This window comes from Sciurus carolinensis, chromosome 13 (genome assembly GCF_902686445.1).
Source record: "Sciurus carolinensis chromosome 13, mSciCar1.2, whole genome shotgun sequence".
NCBI lineage: Eukaryota > Metazoa > Chordata > Mammalia > Rodentia > Sciuridae > Sciurus > Sciurus carolinensis.
In genome coordinates this window covers 20,402,741-20,427,045 of record NC_062225.1, presented here as the reverse complement: position 1 = coordinate 20,427,045, position 24,305 = coordinate 20,402,741, and the positions used below count along the sequence as shown (strand labels likewise).

At 33.1% G+C, this 24,305-nt stretch overlaps 1 protein-coding gene across 1 annotated transcript in view; it reads left to right on the top strand.

The window, feature by feature from the left end:
* Ppp3r1 (protein phosphatase 3 regulatory subunit B, alpha) overlaps positions 1-24,305 on the top strand; it is a 62,118-nt gene that overhangs the window by 27,517 nt on the left and 10,296 nt on the right. The window contains exon 2 of the mRNA XM_047523289.1: positions 4,786-4,825. Within this exon, the coding sequence (XP_047379245.1) occupies positions 4,786-4,825 (40 nt within the window). The remainder of the gene's footprint in view (positions 1-4,785; positions 4,826-24,305) is intronic.

Here is a 24,305-nt window from a genome sequence, read left to right as displayed (position 1 = left end):
TGAGATGATTTGTGAGGTTTGCGTCCTGCCTGGTCTTTTTGTACTAACAATATTACCGACATATTTTTAATTTTTTGATCTAGATCTAACTGTCTATCTGGTATCATTTTTATTTTGCCTGAAAAGTTTACTTTGACATTTTTTTTTATAGTGAACATCTGTTGGAAACAAATTTGGTTTTTGATTACCTGGGAAAAGCATTATGCCTTAATATTTGAAAGATATTTTTGCTGAATATAAAATCCTAGATTGACCCCAAACCCACACCAAATCCAATTCTTTAAATAGATTTTATTATTTATTGACCTTCTTGTTATTGAGAAAAAGATCTGTAGTCATTTTGTTATGATTACAGATACTACTTTTTCCCTCTATAATTACATTTAGAATTTTCTATATCACAGGTTGGCAAATTTAATTGTTTCCTTCTGCTTTGGGTTCATTGAACTTCTTTGTGGGTTTAATCTTTTCTTCAAATTTGAAAGAGTTTTGACCATTATTTTTTTAAATACCATACATGTGCATGTGTAGATGCAAATTTAAATTTTCTTGATGAAATTTAATTTACATAACAAAATGAGCCATTTTAAAATGCAGTTCAGTGACATTTGGTATATTCATAATGTTATATGATCACTATCTCTATCTGATCCAAAATATTTGCTTCATTCGTGAATAGACACTATAGCCATTGAACAGTTGCTCCCTATACCTCCCTTCTGCAGTGCCTGGCAACTACCAATTTTCATTTTGTCTGTATGGATTTAATTATCAGGAAGTTTCATATAAATGGATTGATATAATTTGTAGCCTTTTGTGTTAGTTTCCTTTACTTAGTATGTTTTTGAGTTTTATCCAAATTATAATATCCTGTTAACATTTCATTGGTTGTCATACATTGTGAACTTTATGTTGTGCTGGATTTCATGTCATTCTTTTAAATATTGTTAGTTTGTTTCAACACACTTAAGTTACTTGGAATCAATTTTGAAGCTAGCTAGCTTTTAACTTTAAAGTATAGGTCTAGAGCAGCATTTAATTCATGGCTAATATAACCATTCTAGGACTCCCCTTAGTACCTGGTGTGGTCAAAGGTTTCTCTACTCTGGCTGGTGGGAACATGAATTATTTCCGGTTTTGTACAAGCTCCAAAAATTGTTCAACCTGCTACTACTTCTTAACCTGGCCTTGGGAAGTTTTCTCTTATACCCAAAGTCTGGAGGGAACTTTCCTGCAGATTTCCACAGTTCTTTCTCTCTGCACCTCCTTTCTCTAAGATGCTCTTCCCCACAAATCTAACCTGTGCTTTTTGGACTCCACGTATGTCTTACTTCTCAGTTTGACAATAGCATGTACCAGTAATGTAACTTGGAAACTTTCTCTAGACAGTAAACTGGGATAAACCTAGGACTTACTTCCTTTGTTTCCTTATATCAGCAGTCTTGGATGTCTGAAAAATCCTTTTTTTTGGGGGGGGGGTACTGGGGATTGAACCCAGGGGTGCTTTATCATTGAGCACCATTATTTTTATTTTTATTTTTACTTTTATTTTTATTTTGAGTCAGGGTCTTGCTAAATTGCTTAGGGCCCCAGCCTCCCAAGTTGCTGGAATTACAGGCATTCACCACTGAACCCAGCTGAAAAATACTATTTCATGCTGTTTTACAGATGTATTAGTTTTTATACTGGACAAGTAGTTCACATAGCAGTAGTTCTTCAAAGATCTTACTGAATTTTCTGATCAGTATAAAGAAAGTCTATCTTGAATTCCAAGCAAGTGGATTTATCAAGTAATCTTGCCAATAACTTGGTCATATGGTACAGTGTTTGATTTTTGCAGGCTCACCTATTAAATCATATAGATTCAAAACTTTTTAGTTTTAGAACTTTTTCTTTTCAGATAAATTTTATGGTTTTGTTAAGTTGAGAGATTTCTCTCAGCAGTAAATACCTGTACATTATTGAATATGTCTCTCGTAGTAGCTGTTGTTATTTCAGCATTTCCCAGCCCTACATTGGAGCTGTCAGCTAGAAATTTACTATAGAACTAATCTTTAAACATGCTGACTTCTTGTAATTGATATATAAAAATTTACAAAATGAAGTATGTTTTTTGTTCAAATATAATTGAACAAATTTAAGCCAGGTACAGTGACACATGTCTGTAATCTCAGCTACCTGGGAAGCTGGGGCAGAAGGATTGCAAGTTCAAGGCCAAGACTCTGTTTTAAATTAAAAATAAAAAAGACTGGGAATATGGGTCAGTCGTAGAGTGCCCCTAGATTCAGTCACCAGTACCAAAATTTATTTATTTAAATAAAAATATTTATTTAAATGTGTATTTATTTTTGCTTTAGATTCAGGGATAAACAAACTATAACTCATAACCCAAACTTAAATGAAACACTTGCTGATAAATTTCATAATCCCTGGGAAAAGCTCTAAAATTTTTACTGTTGACTAAGCATGATGAACACTGAATGTGAGGCAAAATTATTTTGACTGCATTGACAGTCATATTTATGCCATGTTTTTCTTGATAGAAATTTCAGAAAAATCTTTTTTTTTTTTTTTTTTTTTTTGACTGGCCAACAAATCACGACATTCTTGCTATAAAAGTTTAAACAGTACAGAATGTGGAGTAAAAACGTGGGAATTGTAGGATAGAAATGGTGCTGCTGCTTGGGAGGGTAACTAGAGAAATAAGAGTCTGTCTCTTAAAGGACTTTTCATGGCTTTCTGAAGACTGTTGATCTTTATCCTGAAGGCAGTAGGGAGTCATTCCATTTTAGCAGGGATATGATATGATCAGTTTTGGATGGATTGAAGTTGCAGTAACCATTCGGATATATGGATTCTAGATTCACAAGAGAAAAGAGATATTCAGTGTTCATGGTAAAGTCCTAGGGGGCCTGGCCTGGCTGGTTCTTGGGTTTTATGGATACTGGCTAGCAAGAGTAATAAAGATAAAGGAGATTAATGGTATCATTTATATAGAATTGATAACACTGTAAAGATCAGTGTACTGGCAAAACAAGGGCCTGGTTTCAAAATCCTGCCTGAAACTACCATATAAACATATTACCTTCCTTTATAAAATGGTAAGGATACTCATTTAAAAAAATTTTTAAAAATGAAAGTTCACAATAACAATGAGTAAGTAAATACCAGTGTACTCTTTTTTTTTTTTGAATACTTTTTAGATGTTGACAGACCTTTATTTTTATTCATTTATTTATATGTGGTGCTGAGAATGAAACCCAGTGCCTCACACATGTCAGGCAAGTGCTCTACCACTGAGCCACAACCCCAGTCCACCAGTGTACTCTTGAAAACCTTGCAGAAAGCATATTTGAGGAGGAGAATAAGGAAAAAGAAATATTTTAAAATTTAGGCACAGCAAGAATATGTGAAGAATCATGGTAAGAATATTAAAGTCAAGTAATGGGCAAAATAAATCTTCTCAATATCAGGTTCTATTTTTTTGCTATTTTTAATCTTCATGTTAATATTTATTTGCTATTTAAAGTGACTTAAAATTAAATTAACAAATTCTGGAAAATTGCATTTACCTACTATAATTTTCAAGGAAAGGACTAGTTAACTGGCAACCTAAAAAGAATTGAACATGCTAATTTCCTGCTAATTTTTACTTAGACCTTAAGTTTACATAGGATTAAAGACAGTTTAAAAGCCAGCCAGTTATACTAAATGATTTTCCCCCCCAGGCTTTTTTAGTTGTCTCTTAGGATATATAACTGTAATCAGATACTCCAATGTCAATTCTCTTGTACACTTATTGCTATTTATTTGCTAGTCAGGTTTAGATAAATGGAATATAGAATGCTTGGTATTCAATTTAACACTGAACTTTAAAGATTCAATTTATATTACTTTTTCTGTAGATATTTTAAAATATCTTCATGTTTCCACTTCTGTGAATCTGTTATACTTGGAATTTTCACTGTTTTAGAAGTACTTATGGTACTACTGGTAATGAAATGATATGATCTATACTAGATATTTGATCTCTGAGTCCAGTCCTCAAAAGTTGTTAAATGTAGGCATTGACTTAGGTCTGGTCTGTAGTTTTTCTAGAACATGTTTTTCCTTACATATATATCATATAGAATCCTAGTATAGGAAACAACTGATTTTATACTTTAAAAAAAAAATAATGTAGAGTTTCAATAAATTGTAAGACTTCTCATAAAAAGAAATATTTGAAGTAGATTTCAAGTGACTGCCTGTTTTGGACTCACCTGCTCATTAATATTTCCCATATTTTAATTGTACAGCATGTAGAAAATTTTCTTCCATGCAGGTATAAATGGTAGTAGGTTTCTGGTTTTTCCTTTTTAACAATTTCCTTTGCAATTTCAGTAAACTCTTTTCTTCAGTTAAATAGAGATAGTAGAAGAGGTTTTTTTCCCCCGAGTTCTCCAAAATGAGTTCACTCAGCAATACAAGTTAGAACACTGACAGTATCCAATATGTGAAAATTTGGTTTATAGTGTATTTAGGGTATATAAATATTTGAAATATATTTTAATCAAATGCTTGCTTAAGTTCTAAGTGGCAGAGCCACAACTCAAGCCGGTTTGAGTGAAGAACTTTCTACCATGTTGTATAACTTGCTTCCTTATTAAGTTAAAAAAAGTTCAATTTATAAATCTAGACATAATAGTTTATAACTTATTTCCCTTTGTTTTGTGACTTAAAGTGTTTGGTATATTTTAAAGAAATTGGTGCCAATTTTATGATTCTTTTCTTTTCTTTCCCCAGGGAAATGAGGCAAGTTATCCTTTGGAAATGTGCTCACACTGTAAGTTGAATATTCTTGTTGTGAAGAATTTCTTTTACTTATAAACCTGTATGTCTGTTTGTGCATGTATATGTGATATACCTTTATAACGTATGTTTATCCATATAGCGAAGTTAGTCCTTTGGTGTTTTAAGATGAATTTGACAAACTGGTTTTCAAACTACTAGAATAAGGAGATTTTTAAATAGACTTTATTATTAGTATCTGTACTATACTGTAATTACAAATAAAACCCCAAATCTCAGTGACTTAACAGAAGTTTTTCAGATTAAGAAAATGTCAGGGTAGATGTGTTGGAGCTTTTTCTGTTTGGTGACTCAGGGGTGCACACTTCTTTGTTTTGTAATGCCAACAATTCTATGCCTGATTACCAAGTGATCTGCACTACTTATGCTCATATTATGTGTGCAAGAGTAGTCACACAGCCCAACCACACTGCCATGACTAGAAAGTACACTTTCACTGTATTGAGGAAAGAGAAACAGATAAGATGCATAGCATCCATTAAATCTGGGGCTTTGTTTTGTTTTCTGAACAAACAAAATTACTAATTTTCTTATTAGTGTTTTAAATCCTTTAAAATAAGGAAAATATTAATGGGCAGGGGTAGGGGCGAATTCTCTGTCTTTATCTGACTAAATCGCAAATTTTCAGAATAAAATCTGTTGTCTAAAACCTTTTTCTAATATTTAGAATGTTTTAAGCTAAAAAAAGTCTTGTATTTTCATATACGTATCTGATAGAAGCTTAATAGTTAAAAGATTGAGTTAGAATGAGCTAATTTACTAGTATTTATATTGCAATAAGATCTTAAAAAAAAAAATACTTAGGCCAGTGTTCTGATCACCTACAATATATGATGGTAGCCCTTAAATGGAATGCTTTATCAAGGGCATGCTAGTTTTGACAACCCTTTAAAAAAATATAGGATGTACCTCTACACTTTTCCACTTCAACATATTTTAGTTTTGTTTTATTACTGTTAGCCCTTGGTGTTAGGAATTAAGTCTTTAAAAATGTACTGTTTGAGCTGGTCATGGTGGTGCACACCTGAAATCTCAGTGATTTGGGAGATTGAGGCCGAGGATTCCAAGTGCAGGGGCAAGCTTCAGCAGCCTGTTTCAAAATAAAAAATAAAAAGAACTGGGGATTTAGCTCAGTGGTAGAGCTCACCTGGGTTCATTCCCCAGTACTGCAACACAACAACAACAACAACAAAATCACTGATATATAGGGAACAAACATACTTATTCTTCTCATAGTCTATGCTAGTCATATTCTAGCATTTAGAAGTAAGACTTAAGTCTTTGATAATTCTGTCCTTATTGTGGTTCTATTAATTCAGTCCTGTCTGCCTTACTGTTTCTCTACCTCATTCCCCCTACATCTTTAAATCCTAATTTCTTTGTCATCTAAGCAACTTTATTCCCTTAGTTGTTTTAGTTTCCTTTTATATTTTTCAATTGTAGTATGTCTGTTGGTGTTGACATCAACATTTTATGTTAAGGGTGGTCAACATCATTTAGACCTTTTGGTATTTAGAAACTTTAAAACTGCTAAGTGTGTATCTCAGATTCCTTTGGACCAGAGTTCTTTTTATTTCTGCCATAAATGTACTCATGTCAGATATATAAAGTAGAAAATGAGTTGAAGTTTGTTCTGTTTTGATTCTGGTTGTGATTTGGGTTTTTGTATGGGTGGTGTTTTGGAGTCAAAAGCTGTCTATTTCACTATGCAGTTTCTTGATTTTAGTTTGGTCAGTATGTCTTTTGAAAACTCAGTTCTGCAGTGTGACTTTGTAAATTGCTTCCCTAAATTACCCACCCCTTGTCTTTTAATGGTTTCTTATATTAAAAAACATCTCTGCTTTAACTAGCTAGAGTTTGATTTTGTTGTCTTTAGTTGAACCCTGAATAATACAATATAATTTCAGGAATGATATAGGCTGTATTATCAAAGGTAATGGAAATTAGATTGATTATCTGACCTGGTTGGATTTGAAAGTAGTGAGGATCCAGTTGTCAAGAAGAAAGAAAGAAAAAAAAGAAAGAAAAAGAGCATTGGTAAACTATGGCACAGTGATTAAAAAGTGAACTTATTTATTTTGTGATTGCATAAAATAAAGTACTTACTGAAGGCAAAATTTGGGAAGGCAAAATTTGAGTAGAACAAAGAGCTACTGCAAAAGATTTTCTGGAGAAAATGAGGAACATGAAAAGTCTTGATTACTTCTGACTATCCTAGAGAACCTAAAGAAAGAAAATCAATGCTAAGTAATTTTGTTTGAAGGACCATTTGATTGACTAGGGAGCTTATGTATATTCTTTGGAAAAAAACAGATCTCTGGTTTGAAAGTGCAGTGATCGGGAAAAGGAGAGAGATCCTTATGCCTGGAATGGAGACCATTGGTAGGTTAAGATACTGTGAGATTCCTGAACTCCCATATCATTCTCTTCTTCAGAGAAAGCAGCCCTTTTTAGTCTGTTTGATGAGACTTGGTCCTACCTTGCTTGGGGACCTCTTACCCTTGCAATGAAGTGTCACTTCTCTATTATATTGTTAAAACCACTTTTCCCATTGCCTTTTGTTTTGAGCAAGTCTCCTTTCTTTCCCCATAATACTTGTCAGTTTCTTTTATTCCCATCACTGCTTTTCTGCTTTATTTTCCTTATAGCATGGAAAATAAACAGGAAATTACTTAACCTGAAATTACTTATTAATTGAAATTACTTATTAATCCATTTTACCTTCCATTTTCAAATTTCTATAGTGCCTTAAAAAATGCTAATATTTATGACCAATTACTCTACCCTTTCCATCTCAACCACTATTTGCATTTCATTTCACTTTTTCCTCCCAAACTTGCCTTTATGAATATCTTAGTTAATTAGGATTATAGGTGGCATGCATTTCTGTCTTAAATGTGAAATAAAATGTTAACATTGAGAATGTTGTTTGAATTGACCAAAACCAGACCTAATTATGTATACGAGGGTTGCTAAACTGCCTGCTGGCAGTTTTTATTAAAAAAGTTTTGTTGTAGTAGACATGTCCATTTGTTCACATGTTGTCTGTGGTTATTTTTGTGCTGCAGTGGCAGAGTTTAGTATGTGGAACAGACACTATGATGTAGTTAACAAAACCATATCACTATGACTTTTTTACTACCTGACTGTTCATAGAAAAAATTTGCGGAACCCTGTTGTAGCCTATAGTGGCATTTTGGGTTTGAAAACTAGCATTTCTGTCACTACTACATAGCTAACATCTCTGGGATATTATCAAGACAGAGAAGTTACAGACTGGTGCTTTTGGTGTTATGTATACAGATCTCTAATTATTATTCTGGCATTGTTAACATGTTAGTTTAATACTGAATTGAAAGGGTTTCTTTTCAAGATTATGCTTTGCCATTTATTCAGAATGTGATACAATTATTCCTCTTGTTGTTGGTAGCAAGAAAGGGTGTGGAGTCTGTAATGAACAAGGTTTCAGACTAATAGAGTTGAATTTCCATGTTACTAGTACAGCTCTGATAGTGATGATGTTTCTAGGAAGTTTTTCCTCCATCGAATAACAGAGGTTGTAAGGAAACTGTTACTTCCCAGATTTTTCTTTTTTGTTCTCCCCTTAAGTCTGAGACTAAGTATACTAAAGCATAAGACCTGATGTATGTTCCCTTCTACACATTCAGAATGTCTCATGCCAGTTTTATTTTATTTTTTTAAATGTGTGGTAAATATTTAAAGTAGATTTCATCCACTATGAAAGCAGTCCCTTTCTGTCACTAAGGATCTGTAGTTAATGACTGGACCATTCTACCAGTTATGAATATCTGAAAGTTTCCTGTGTCTATTATAGTTTTCCCCCCTTTTGTTCACTGTTTGGTTTACTCTAATATAATGTATTTTTTATCATATTTTATGTATAATTTGGATGAATTTCCCCAAAATGAACTTGTCCACATTGAAACAGCCACTTTTTTGCCCACCCAATGATTATAGTAAATTTCTTTACTTTTTTGCAAAACCTTTTTATTATTGGAAGAACTTAGTATTACTGTAAATAGCTACTATAATTTATAAGATTGTTAAAACCAATGCTTGATGCATTTGATTATTTATACTTCTCCGATCATCCTCTCATGTTTTTTCATGCCTTCAAGCCCAGCTCAATTCAGTGTCTCTTAACTTTTCAGTTACTCTGTTTCCTTCTTTTCATATATAAATTGTCCTTTAAAAAGATAGAAAGACTGAATGATAAGCTATACACAAACATCCACAGAGTGCTTACAATCTAAATACTGGAAAAAGAGGCATACATAAAATGACAGTGTAAGTAAAGTATTACTAGAAATAAAAGCACAGGTTCCAAAGAGGGAAAATCACCTTTGGTAATAAGCAAATTAAGAAAAGCATCACGGAAAGGCTGATGTTTGAAATTGTTTTTGAAAGTTCTGTAGGATTTGAAAGTTGATTAAATATTTGTCTGGTCTTGGTTGTTTCTCCCTTCCAAACTGCTCAAATTTTACTCATACCATCAACATTCTATCCAGACCTTTAATTCTTTGCAATTTCTTATCTTTAATAAATGATTTTGCCTTCTAATTCTTGAGAAAACTGAAGATGTATTAACTTAATTGTTTTCTCACCCACACCGGCATTCACTCTGACTCCTTTCCTTCAGTACCAGGTTGGAGCTCTGCCTCCCTTTTTCAAGGTTAGCCTTTCCACTGTGTTTTCGACCTCCTCCTGTCTTTAGGATCTTACTTTGTTAATTTCTCTTTTTCTTATGTCTTCAGCGTGTCTCTCTCTTCAGTTTAAAAAAAACAATCAACTTCTCTTTGATTCCAATTCTGCATATGTCTTTCAGTTTTCCTCCATTCTTCCTCGTATTTGAGCTTCTCAAAAGAAGACTGTACACAATTATTTCCATTTCTTTATTTCTGCTGATTTCTTGGCCTGCTGCAGTCTGGCATTCTGCTGTTACTCCACTGAAACTGTTAGTAAGGTCACCTTATTTTGACACATTCCTTAACTGGCAAGTGTGGTGGATTCAGAAAACCTGTAATATAATTTTTGACTTTAGGGAAATTTGAAATCAAATAATTACTACTTTTCATATGTAATAATGTTATTATGATATGTTTTTAAAGAGTCTATCTTCTAGAAATAATAATTTAGCTGAATAATTTCAAGGAAATGATGCTGGGGATTTGATCTAAAATAATTGGGGCAGTGGTATAAATATAATATTTCTCATGTGTTAATGTTAAAATTCAACAACCAATATATGAGATTCATTATACTCTTTAAACATTAGTTTTGCAGATGAAAATTTCCTTTGTTTCTTTTTACTTTTGTGCTGTGAACTCATGGTAGTTTTATTTAAGTTATTTTAGGCTGTGTGACTTTGTTTCTGTCTATTGGCTAACCTGTCTGGACTGGGAAATGTATATTTTTGGAGTGATTTGCTCAAAGTTGAGCTTAGTTGTAACTTGGCATGATAACTTGGAACAGTGACTGAATGCATGATACTACTTTAGATAGTTTAAGCAGAGGACTAGATTGGTCACAGTTCAACTAATTTTTCACTGTTGATAAAAGCAGTATAAAAGTGAATGGTTTTGATAAAATTAGTAAATACATGGACTGTTTTATAGAATGAATTTAGATGGAAAATCCTTTTATCTGGAAAGATTTCTTAACTTGGCTTTCATTAGAAGATGACCCAAGAAGAGCTTGGCAGATGCTAAAGGAATGTTTCTTTTTGCATAATCTGTAGAAACTTTGAAGATTTTCTGCCCATTAGAACACTGCTCCAACTTTGTGTAAACAATTTTCACATACTAGCAGTTTTGTTTCTAGTTTGAATATTTACAAATGACTTGAAAGTTTGGACTAGTGATTTTGTGCTGTTAATTTCTGCTTTTAATCAAGTCTCAGAGGTTTAAGAGTTTCTATTCTTTACCTAGACTGAGATTTAGCTCTGTTTCGATTTTTTGTTCCCCCCTTGGTGATGTGGGTCTAATTTGGGACCTCATGCATGCTAGGCAAATGCTCTACCACCGAGATAGATCACTAGGCCCTTGTTTTTGTTTTGAAAACAAAACTTTTTTGGAGAAAAAAAATCAAACTAAAGTTCATTTGATTTCTTCCTTCATTTCAGTATTTCTTTGTTTTTATTCCTATATTATGAATTGCTTTAACTCACTTCACTTTTAATAATATGTACTTGAAATTTTCATTTCTGGTTTACCAAGCCTTTATTCATCGTCTCAGAAATCTTTGGAGGAAATCTTTTTGTGTGTGTGTGGTGCTGGGGATTGAACCCAGGGCCTTGTGCTTGTGAGGCATGCACTCAACCAACTGAGCTATCTCCCCACCCTGGAGGAAATCTTTTTACTACCATTAATAGTTCAGTTTGAATGTGAAAAGGTCAAAGTGTTTTTGAAACATTTTATTTCTGTAATACCATTTATTTTATCTATTCAGTGAAAGTTACTTAATACTTCTATATACTTTTAGTAAAGCACTGGGGTTGAGTAATGAAGAGAGAGATGAAAGGTCTTCTTAAATATGTTGCATTAACTTATATACTTTGTTTTGTTCTTATAATCCTTTTGTTTTTAACATCCCTGGTTTCTCTGCTATATTTTGAATATTTCAAGTTGTAGACAAGTAGTCTTAAGAAAAGGGAAGATTTATCTGTTTTTATTATCCACACTGTCAAATTTTAGTATCACGGTAGCACTCACAGAATTACAGTTTCAGTTATGAGGTCCGTGACATTTTAATATGGTTATCTGCTATGAAGGTGAAGTAATTTTGTAGCTAGTATGTGGAAGCCAATTACCATAGGTGGTTAAAAAGGCCTAGTTGTCCATCTAATGAAAGTAAAAGTTCCTGGGTCTTTCCAAGACTGTTAGAGCAAAAGAATAAAAGATATGAAGAGTATAAGAAAAGAATAACTTGGTTGAATGAATACAGAGAATAATAATATTGGATCAATAGAAATTCTAGGAGCTGTTACATAAAATGGAAAAGGTAATACTCAGTGAAATAGTAGGAGAGAACTTCCCTGAAAAATTGAATCATCTAATTAAAAAAATCTTTTCTGATTGCTGAGAAAGTTAAATGAAAAAATATATACATTTATTCTTTCATTATAATTTTAAAATTTCAAGAATAAAAAGGAAACCCTGAAAGCTTCTTGAAAAAGTTATCTAAAAAGAATAAGAATCTACTGACAGTGGACTTAGCAGCAGCAGATGCTAGTAAGCAGTAGAGTCATTTGAAGTTCTAAGTTCCTAAATCCAAAATTTGATATACTAGGCAAATAGTCACTCAAATGTGAGAGCAATTAATGGCTCTAAGTTGTTGAGTATGAATCCAGTAAAATGAAAAAAAAATTCAATAAAAAGATTGAAATAAAATTCAAAAAGATACTGGTACCAAAAGACATTGGTATCCCTACGATACCAGTAAAAATCACAGAATAACAACAATGCCATGGATCTTGAAAACAGTTGGTTCAAATTAGAACAAAGTAAAAGACAACACTTGAATATGCATTTGTGTGTGTGTGTGTGTGTGTGTGTGTGTGTGTGTGTGTGGAAGGGAGGAAGGAAATACTGTATTTTCTTTTTTCCAAGAGATTGGGGTAGAGAGTAAAACAAAACTAAATGAAAGTACAACTTGCATTGAGGTGCAGTTGATAAAATAAGAGGAAAACCTGGAAAGAGTGCTGTAATAAATGGAATTGGGATTGGCTTATGAAACAAAGAGAAGCAAATTGTTCAAGTAAGATGTATTATTGAACTAGGAGACAATATACATTTTGACTTAATGAAGAGTATAGTAAACAGTGAGAAACAGTTTAATATGTTTCTGTGATCTTATAAATCCATGCCTTTTCATTAACTTACTGTTTTGATTTTTACCACAATATAGATAAACCAAAAAGAGAAAATCAACAATACAAACCTTCAGCAGGAAAATCAGTAATATACAAATTGGGAGATGGGTTAGAGGAACATCTTAGAAATACGTGATCTAGTTTTTGTCAACCTGGAATTGGAATACTTGTATTGTTCCCCTTTCTTCACATTTATACCCAAAATGCAGATTAGAGGGGTTTAGCAGTAATGTGTAGTATCTCTTAGCCTAAGCCTCAGTGCTAGCTTTTCAGATGGAATCAACAAAAGAAATTAGATGAGAAAGCATTTCAAGAAGTCTGAGTTACCCAGCTTTGCTATTGAGCTTTACAGCATTGAGCACTCAGCATTTACCTCTCTAGGTCTGTTTCTTCATCTCAGTGTTTCATTCTCAAGTCTTCTTTCAGTCCTTTATATTTTATGGCTTTTCCTTTCTTTTTTCTTTTTGGTATCAGGGATTGAATCCAGGGTACTTAACCACTGAGCAACATCACTGGCCCTTTTTATTTTTTATTTTTAGACAGGGTCTTGATAAGTTGTAATCATCCTGTCTCAGTCTCCTGAGTTGCAGGGATTAAAAGGCATGCACCACTGCACCCAGTATATTACATGGCTTTTCTGTGACAGATTTTCTTGTGAAAATTGCTGAGCTCTGAACACAATTCTAAGAATGTACTTCTAGGGTTATTGTCAAGTGTTTAGTTTGTCTTTGGATAGCCAGCATTCATTTGGCTGAGTGAATTCTAGTGTTTTGGGTCATTTTGGCTCATATCTTTTATATAAGGTAGGAGGAAGTAAGTGGTACATGGTGTTTACATTTTGAAGGAGCATTCTAGAAGAAAGAAAACACAACTACCATTATCAGTAATGAAAGAATTGAAATCACCAATGTTTAAAGGGTAACAAGAATGTTATGAATTTTATGCCAATAAGTTCTGCACATTAGATGAAATGAACAAATTCCTTGAAAAACAAACTATTAAAACTGACACAAGAGGAAATAGAAAATCTTAAATTCTTTCCATTAATGAAATTGAATTCTTAATTAAAATCTTCCTACAAGGAAAACTCCAAGGATAATGAACTTTACAGGTAAATTCTGTCAAACATTTAATGAAAATAAAAATTATCAATCTTACCTAAATTCTTTCAGAAAATAGGAGATGATATTACCTTGATAGTAACAAATATATTATAAGAAAAGTAGCATAAAACATAGACCAATATTCTCTATGAACATATGTCCAAAAACCCTTAAATGTTTGCAAGTCAAATCTAGTAATGTTGAAAAAAGGATGTTTGTTACCCATTCATAAATTAAGAACAGAAGGGAACTTTTTCAGCATGGTAAGGGGCACCTACAGCTAACACAATGCCTCACCTAAGATGGGGGAAAAATGCAAGAATTTTTATTCTCATCGCTTCCAATCAACATTTTATTAGGACTTGTAGTTACTACATTAAGTCAAGAAGAAGAAAAAGATATTATGATTGGAAAGGAAAGAATAAACGTCTTTAATTTCAGATGACATTATTTTACTTACATAGTAAACCTAGCAGCGGTTAGGTTTTGAAGTTAATTCAAAAAGATCATTGACTGTAAGGAAATTATCCAAAAATTGGGGGAATTACTAATATGGCAACACAGTACAATTGGGAAATTAAATTGACAAGTGTAGTTTATAATAAAAGCCATGAAACACTCAGGTATAAATTTAGCTACGTGTATATAAAATCTGTATACTGAATTAAAAAATTTTACTGAGAGAAATATAACAATTCCTAAATAAATGGAGAGATATAACATATTTGTACACTAGAAGATTTGATATTAAGATCGGTTTTATTTGTGCTGATCTGTAACTTCAGATAATCCCAAATTCTCAGCAAGATTTTTGTAAAAGTCATCAAAGTGATTAATATTTAGTGTGGAATTGCGGGAATCTTACAAAAATAAGAATTTGAAGAAGAAAACAAAGAAGACAGTGCTCCCTGAATTAAAGATTTAGCATTAAACATAAGACATGGCTTTAGATAGACAAATAAGTGGAACAGACAAGAGCATCCATAGCCCTGTGTGTGTGTGTGTGTGTGTGTGTGTGTGTGTGTAAGTGTGTGTAATTGATTTTTGACAGAAGTGCCACAGGTACCATTGTAAGGAGAACCTTTTCAGCAAAATGGCTGTATTTCTGTGTGAAATAGAATGTTTCTTCTGCTCCTGCTTATACCATATAAAAATTACATGGATCATAGATTTAAGTATAAGAGCTAGAATTGTGAAATTTCTAGAAGAAAGCATAGGAGCAAATCTTCATCACCAGGGATGGGTAAGGATTTTTGGTGTATATAGAACTGAATAATAAAGGAACAAACTTGGATTTCATCAGAGTTAAAGTTTTTTGCTCATAGATTGGGATAAAATACTTGAAAAATCTATACCTAACAAAGGAGTAATATCAGTACACAAAGAAAATTTCAAAAATTTTAAAAAGATAACTCAGTTTTTAAAAGCACAAAAGATTTGAATAGCCAGTTAACAAAAAATATGAAAAAACAGACAAAACCACATGCTGGCAAAGACGTGGAGCTACTGGAATTCTCAAATGTTGATGATGGGAGTGTAAAACCACCTTGGAAAACTGAGTTTGTGAAAATTAAACACAGGCTTATCTTGTGACCCAGAAATTCCAGGAGAACAAAATAGCTCAAATTGGTTAACAACAGAAATGTCTAGCAACAAGTGAATGCCTAAACAAATTTATATACCTTGCAGTAAAAAAGAGCACATTACTGACATAGATTAATATCAAAACCTTGGCAATGTAAAGAAAATAGACACAAGAGTACATATTATACAATCCCATTTATATGAAATTCTAGACAAAATATAGTTGTAGCACGCAAAACCAAGGTTGCCTGGGTTTGGTGAGAGGAGGGTGAGTGACTGCAAAGGGGGGTGGAGTGTTTTTATTGTGAATGTAGAGATGCTTACATAGGTGTATACATTTTTCAAAACCTATAGAACTATGTACTTAATTTTTTGAGTACCATTCACCAAGTTGGTTTAACTTTTTTTTTTTTAGCATTTTAATTATAATTTGGGAATTCTTTTGTTGCTGATGTCTGCCTTTTGCATATTGATAATTGCTTGATACTTTTTGAGGTATGTAAGAATTACATTTTAGAAGCACCAAAAGCACACATTATCTCTTCCATTCTAAAATAATAAAATATTTCTAAAAGCTACATATTTTAAGTGGATGACAGTTTTTCATATCTAGTACAGTACAAATGTATGTGACTGTGTCTTTATCTTATAATGTCTTTCAAAATAATGGTAGCTCTCTCTTTGCCATGTTCATTTGGCAGTTGAACTGTTTTATGCAGTATATGAATATTAAACTGCTGGTCTGTAAGTAAAATCCTTATAAAATCTGAGGTTTTTGGAGCTACCTTATAAGGTTTATTTGCTACGCCCCCTGGTGGTTTTTACTTCTCATTTGAGGTAATGTGAAAACACAACCATTACCTTTGTAGGACATGAACAAAGACTTTAAAACTTTTAAATTAGTATTTCTGTTGACAAGCTTCTCAATAACTTATAAGATTTGTTCTTGTGGTGGTTTGTACAAGTGTTTTTCAACACATGTTTCTCCAGGTTATTTTGCTATAGCTGATAGTTCTAAAATACTTGAGATGTTCTGAAATCTTGTATTGGAGTAATATTTACTAATAATTCTCATTTTATAGTGTAGTTCTTAATTTATTGCTATATAAGAGAGATTGGGGAATCTCTTTTTACAAATATTATGTACAGTCAGGATGAGCCTGGAACATCTTGTGGTGCCAGAAATTAAAGAAATGCTAAAAAGCAAAACAGAAACAAAACAAACAAGAAAACCCACAGAAAACAAACAAACAAAAACCCAAAGGTATTGCTTATAGGCTTCATAAGAGCAAGCCTGAAGTAGCACCTAAAGACCAAACCTGAAACAGTTTGACCAACAAAGGAAATAATGATAGTGTTGGGTTTTAACTCATATAGTCAAATAAATATAATTAAAAGAATAAATTGAGAAGATACCATTTTTCTTTTTCTTTTTCATAGGAGCATCCCCATAAATGTAGAAGAGGGAAAGAAATTGATTCTCAGACAAATATCACAAATGTTGCAGACATGACCCACTGATGGATGCTAAAATTAAGTCATAATTTGAGGAGAAATAGAATATTTGCATTTTCTCAAATATCTTCCCCCAGGATACTTTCTAACTTAAAAAAAAAAAAAAAAAAAAGTGGAGAATTGGCAGACACCAGAGATTGAAGTTACTATTGCTAGTCGTGGGATGTGTCAAATTATTTCTGTGGTGTTTCTTCCCCAATACCTATATTCATTCTAATCATGACAAAAACATCATTAAACTTAAACTAAAGAGCCTATCACAAAATGCTAGCCCAAAAAGTTTTTTTTGTTGTTTTTTTTTTGGCGGTGCTGGGGATTGAACCCAGGACCTTGTGCTTGCAAGGCAAGCACTCTGCCAACTGAGCTATCTCCCCAGCCCTAGCCCAAAAATTTTTATGGTCATAAAAAGCAAAGAGAAAAGAGCTGTCACAAATGGGAGGAGACTCAGGAGAAATTACAAAAAAAAAAATTATAGAAGTAATGAGTCTTCAAATGCTCCTCAAACAGGTTGTCAAAGGTTAACATTTACAGATTGAAGTTAGTCATCAAAAGCAAGAAACTAACATTGGTAAAGTAATATTAAACTACATATTTTAGTGAGAAAATAGTGAAATTTGAAGTGCTGTCTGCATTCTGTCCAGGATCCCACACTGCATTTAGTTATTTCTTTCAAAATACCAATTCTAGGAGGATTTTTAAAGTTTAATGTGTTTGATTTTGATTTTGTTGTTAAATCATTATTATTTAAGAATTTTCCTACAGGAGTAATAACCCTATTGCCTTTTTCTCTTTACCATTATTGGGAACCATCTAAAATTTGAGGAAAGTTCATTTATTTATTTATTTTTCGTTTGTTAAATGAACACGTTTTTATTACTAATAATTAACAAATACACAAGATTTCAACTGGTAATGAACAGAAGATGGAAATTAGGTTCATGGTAAATGAGAAAATGCTTAACTCTCCTGAAATCTTAGCACCTCTGAGTGATCTCATATCTTTTTTTCCATTGATGACTGGTTTTCACCCTTCTCCTTGATTTATGGCTGTCCATGTTTACTTGAGCACTTTTGTGAAAGTTTATTTTTATTCCATTCCATTCTGTTTCTTTTCCTTTTTATTCTAATAAACCTCATATTTGAACTAAAAGTTTAGACTTCCTCATGTTGTTTTTACTTTTCATAGTTTGAGAAGTGGCTTAGCATGTATGTGTTAATAGCTGTACTTTTAAAGCCAAAGACCTAGTTCTCTTCTCTACTATTTTGGAAACCCTTAAAATCCACCCCCCAAAAATGAGAGAATTATGTAAATATGGTAAAAGGAATTCATTTTGTCTGTCTGAAAGATGGATGAATATGTAAACTTCTATCTTTATTATTATATTGCTCTAATATAATATGTGCAGTTGAAAATATTAAAATTTACTATAGCAACGTAAGCTCTCTAAAAGAAAATTCTTAACCATTTTGTGTGATAACATTAATAAGATTCTGAAATCACTTGTTAGAAGTTGTTACCATCTAAATTTACATATATCCCTGAGAATACTCAGAGTGCACTGATCCAGTTAAGAGCTCTGCAGTTTAATTCAGTATTTGTAAGCTTTTCATCAAATTCTTATTAAAAACTTTGTGTTATAAATTGAGAATAAAATATCTTAAGTTTATAAGACTATTTAGTGCTTTTTCTAATATAATTTAAATTGAATATATGAGTATTTTTTGCTATTAAAAAAAAAGTAGCCTTCCTAAAGGTATCCTTCTAAAAAGTGGAAAATAACATGTGTTTCCAGTTGGCAAAACATGTGAAAAAGAGTATCTCTGAGTCACAAGTTGAGTCAGGAGGGTGAGGTTTGTTTGTTTTTCCTTGTTCATCTCTTTTTAAGGGAGCAGGATCCTAAGCTGTAGGCTTAAAAAAAAAAAAAAAAATTTGTTGAAATGTGTTGCCACAAGTTGGAATTTGTTCTTTAGTTCTAACCTGGTACTGAGTGCAGATCTGTAAATATATTTGAAAACATTTAAGTGCTAACAAGATGTGATTGATTTATTTTAGAGATCTCTGCCTAATTCGTAGGAGGTTAGTAAGTACTGGTATTTCAAAAATTGAAGTCTTGCTTCATACTCTTAATATTCTGCCACACATCTAGACCATTGCTGGCAAGTGAAAGTACTTGAATAACTGCTTCTCTGGTTATAGCAGTGACCAATAAGTCACTTTGTTCGTTGTCTAATAGAGCATTTTACTACTTGTTTTTGAAAATAGTATTCTTAGATCTTGACTTTAAAAGACATTCATGGCTTTATTTTCCAATCTAGACTCAACTAGGTAGAATGATGTACTTAGTCTGCATCTTAACTCATCTTTTTAACTTAGCTGGAAGGGAGGAAAAGGAGGAGGAAATAAATGGTGGTTGGAAAAGAGATACTGCCTCCTTACACATTTTACTGGCTTCTTAAAATTCAAAGTGAGTTTCAGGGGCAAAAGGTATGTGGGAATGTTGATCAATAGAAAGATTATGTAGAGCTCATTCCATTTAAGTCATACGTAGGGGCTGTTTAAGAAGCCATTTGTTGTGAAGGTAAAGTGTGATCATTGGCATTTTGCCTTTGAGGAAAGTTTTATGTACTCATCCAGAACAACTATCAACTACATATAATATTTCGTAAGATATTTAAAAGAAAAGGAAGTAAGTGGATTTTAAATGTTACCTTATGGGCTCTTGCCAGAGTGAGTTAAATGAATCACACAACTGTGAGATTATATAGTTAATAATACTCTCCTTTCTTTAATCAGAAAAACTAATGGTATTCTCATAAAGGAACATCCAGGCAAGGACCTTCCAGCAGAGAGTTCATAAAGAAACAGAGATGTAAAATGTATATCTGAACAGAATTGTACCAAGAGCTTTGTAGCTAAAGAAAAAGTGGGGAACGAGGGTGGAAACTTACACTGAAGCTAAATATTGTCAAGGGTTTTAGGTTTTTGACTTGTTTGTTGTTAGAAGCCACAAGAATAAAAAAAAAATTTTTTTTAGTTATAGATGGACACAATACCTTTATTTATTTTTATGTGGTGCTGAGAATCGAACCAGTGCCTCACACATGTTAGGCAAGCACTCTGTCACTGAGTTACAACCCCAGCCCCACAAAAAAATTTTAAGCATAAGAGCCAGCAGTTTCACTGAATTTGCCTTTTAAAAAGAATAATGGTACCTGGGCTTGGTGATACATACTTGTAATCCCAGCTACTCAGCAGGTTGAAGCAGGAGGATTGAAGTTTGAAGTTGACCTGGGCAAGTTAGCAAGACTCAAAATAAGGGTTGGGGATGTAGCTCATCGGTAGGGTACTTGGCTAGCACGCATCAGTCCTTGGGTTCCATCGCTAGCAACATTCACATGTTTGTGCACAAACACAAACAAAAGGATTAATGTTGGCAATGTAAAGGAGGACGGATTGAACCAAATTTATTTGATGATTTTCTTCTATTTTACTTTCCAAAAAGAAAAAAAAAATCCTCTTTTTCTTTTTTTTTTCTTTTTTTTTTTTTTTTTTTGTGGTGCTGGGGATTGAACCAAGGGCCTTGTGCATGCAAGGCAAGCACTCTACCAACTGAGCCATATTCCCAACCCCCAGAATTCTTATTTTTATTCAAGACTATGAAAGGCTGTCTTCCGGATTAGTAGAGTTTTCTAGTTGACAGATAATCCTTTAAATGCCTCAATTTCAGTTTCTCATACTACTTACTTTCTAAACAGTTATGTATGTCCATGCTTCAACATATGGAATATGTTTTCTAAGTATTATAGTGCTACCTTTCTTCTTTTTCTCTTTCCATTAATGATACCCGCTAGAGGAAGTGATTTGTCTACTTTTGTGGAGACGTCATTTTTCCTTTTCCACTTCTAATATTCCTACCGATTATTTTCCCATTCATCACCTTTTCTTGTCTGTAGGACAAGGCAAGTATGGAAAGGAGGGTACCTTTTTAGCAAAATCTATAAATTTCGAGAAACTGAATGATTTTGTTACTGAACTGAGGTCCTTGGGTCCAACATTGGTGGAAACAAAACTGAACCTGAAAAAAATTTAAGCACAGACAAGGATTTTATATGGGGCTTCTGCCTAAGGCAGAAAGGAAATGACACCAGTCAGATTTTCAACTTTTACGGCATCTGCTAAGTAGGCAGGAGCTCTGTGTCTTGATGTCATCACTTGTAGAGGTGGGATCTTAGTTTTGCCTGTGCTTCCATCATGCTTCTTCATGCATTATCTTATTACCATTGTGTCTCCATCTTGGGGAATGTTTTACCATGCTGATAAGGTAAAAGTAACTGAGTTATTTCAGTGACTGTTCTTTGCATGTGCCTTTTGCTAACCATCAGGAATTTGTTTCTTACCATCTGAAAAAGTCTGATGTTATTTTCAGAATGGGACAGACTGTTGTCCTATCTCCTTGGCCTTGTCTTGGTGATTTTACTTTGTCTGGCTCCATTTTTTGTTATTTCTGCTGCCCATACAATCTCCAAAGCTGATTTTAACAATTCACAATAACTAAATTAAGGAATCATCCCAGATGCCTGTAAATAGGTGAATGGATTAGGAAAATGTGGTAAACTCCATTTTGTGTATATGTGTGTATATATATATATACACACACATATACACACATACACACACACATATAAAAACTCCATTGTGTGTATATACATACATATGTGCGTGTGTATGTGCGCGCGTGCACACACATACAAAATGGAGTTTTACTCAGCCATAAAGAAGAATGAAATTATGCCTTTTTCCAGTAAATAGATAGAAGTGGAGAACATCATGCTTCATGAAATAAACCAGACTCAGAAAATCAAGGGTTGAATGTGTCCTCTCATGTGGATGCTAGAGCAAAATAAGACAAAGCAGGAGAGGGATTGGATATCATAAGGTATACGGAAGATCAGTGGAGTAGGAGGTTAAGAGGGAGGAAGGAGGGACAGGAAAGGGGAGGAAATTTAGAATGAATTTAATAAAATAACATTTGTGCATATATAAATGTACCACAGGGAACCTCACCTTCATGTGTGTGTAGAAAGTACCAGTCAAGGATGAATAAATGATGAGCAAGGGTGAAGATCAGTAAAGGGAAGCAGGTGGGAGGGGGAAGCAGGAACTGAAATGGAGTGGTTTGGATTCCATGCATGTATGATTTTGTTAGGATGGAACCAGCTACTATGTATAACTAAAATACTCTATTTAAAAAAATAAAAGCTGAGCTGACATTTCAGCCTCTCATCTCCTGGTATGTGACCTTACTCCCATAGCCTTGAAGATTGATTCACTTTTTAATTTCTTATTTTCTTGTGTGGCTCTTAATCCTAAAGGGTCCTGTTTTTCATAGGAGTCCCTGTCTCAATTTGGTGAATGGTTTGGTGTCTGGTTAGTTTTTCTTTAAATATTGATGGCATTTTGATGAAGTTGTTTTAAGTTTGAAACATTTATCATTAGTACTTAAACATTTATTGAGCATCTATTATATGCAGTACATAGAAAACCAGCGAAAACACTGGGCTGAGCCTTGGTATAGAAGAGACATGTAAATAAATAAGGGATAAGGGAAAACATTTGTAAGACACTCCTTACCCAAGAGTAAGGGTATCTGAATACCTAATGGATAAAGGGAAAATAAGGTTTATTTGAATACTTTGCTTTTGTCTTCTGTTCTACTAAACAACTATTCTTTAATAAAGCAATAAAATGTTTTATACAGTTGATGTGATCATGAAGTGTATATTTGAATTTTTATCAGATTATTTCAAATGTGTGTTATTTTACTGTTTGAAGTGAATATTTTCATTAATTCAGTGTAAAGTTTTCTCATAAGATACAGTATGTGTGTTCCTGATAAACCATACGTGGTACAAAATCATGTGTAGGAAAAATAGCAGTAGGCCAGACACTGAAACAATTTATAGAGCACTAACAAACAGTAATGATCTTTAAAATATAAGTACAGATTAATTCTGGCATTTATATTAAACACCACAGTTCACTTATGAGCCTTAAACATTTATTTAGAGATACAAGTTCTTGAGGTCATTTATTTCAGTAGAAACTAATTTTAACATTAATGGCAAGCCAATGAATATAGCCACCTTTATTAATAGTATTTTGAGGGCAGGTAGTAAAAAACCAAGAGAAATTGTATTTGTGTCTTCATCTGTACCCTTGGTTTTCACCAGAAGCCTTGAGGTTCTTGAAACCTTTAAACTTGCTGTCCTTAAGGTTTTTATATATTAAGACTTCCTTTTTGAGAAAACCTGCCCTTGATATTTTCATAACATAACAGACAGTCCCTGACTTATGATGGCTCAAAAGCAATGTACACCTATTTAACAGAAAATATACTTTGAAATTTGAATTTTGATCTTTTCCTGGTCTAAGTGATATACAGTATAATAATCTCAAGATGCTGGATAGCACAGCGAGCTGCAACTCACAATAAGCCCCATGATCATGAGGATGAACAGCTGATGTTATACAGTGTACTATTTCCTATGCATATATTCAAAAAATTATATGAGGTATTGACTATCTTAGTATAAAATAGGCTTTGCATTAAATAATCTTGCCCAACTGTAGGTTAATATGAGTGTTCTGAGTGTGTTTTAAAGGTAGGCAAGGCTAAATCATGATGTTTGCTGATTTGGTTTATTATATACATTTTGCTTTTATGATGTTTTCCATTTATCATGAGTTTATTGGCCTGTAACCCTATCATAAACCTAAGAGCATCAGAAGAATTTATGAAGTTTGCATGCTGTACTGACATTACTCCCCTCTGTCAATTATACATGAGCTATTCATATTAGAGTCTTAACTTATAGTTATATTAATATTACAGCATTATCTTATTTAAAGTAAAACTATCTAAGCAGACACCAAACATTCAGCAAACTGAAATAGTGTCCCCCCCCCTTCCCTGCTTTCATGAAAATAGAACTCTTTAGGATTAAGGGATTAAAACCTTTCTGGGAAAATACTAGAGCATTATCTGTAGCATTATCAGTCTGTACTTTAGTAGTGCAGATAATTACATACAGTTGTGTAGCATTTTAGTATAGTACCTTTATAGTTTAAATATGTTCTTATTTTTAAGTTCCTACAATGAGGATGCCAAACATTTAAACTACTCAAAACAGCAGTTGGGCACAGTGCTATACACATGTAATTCCAGTAATTCAGGAGTCTGAGGCAAGAGGATTGCCAAATTCAAGGTCAGCCTAGGCGATTTAGCAAGACCCTGTCTTAAAAAAAAAACAAGGCTGAGGATGTAGCTCAGTGGTAGAGTGCCCTGGTCTTAATACTTAGT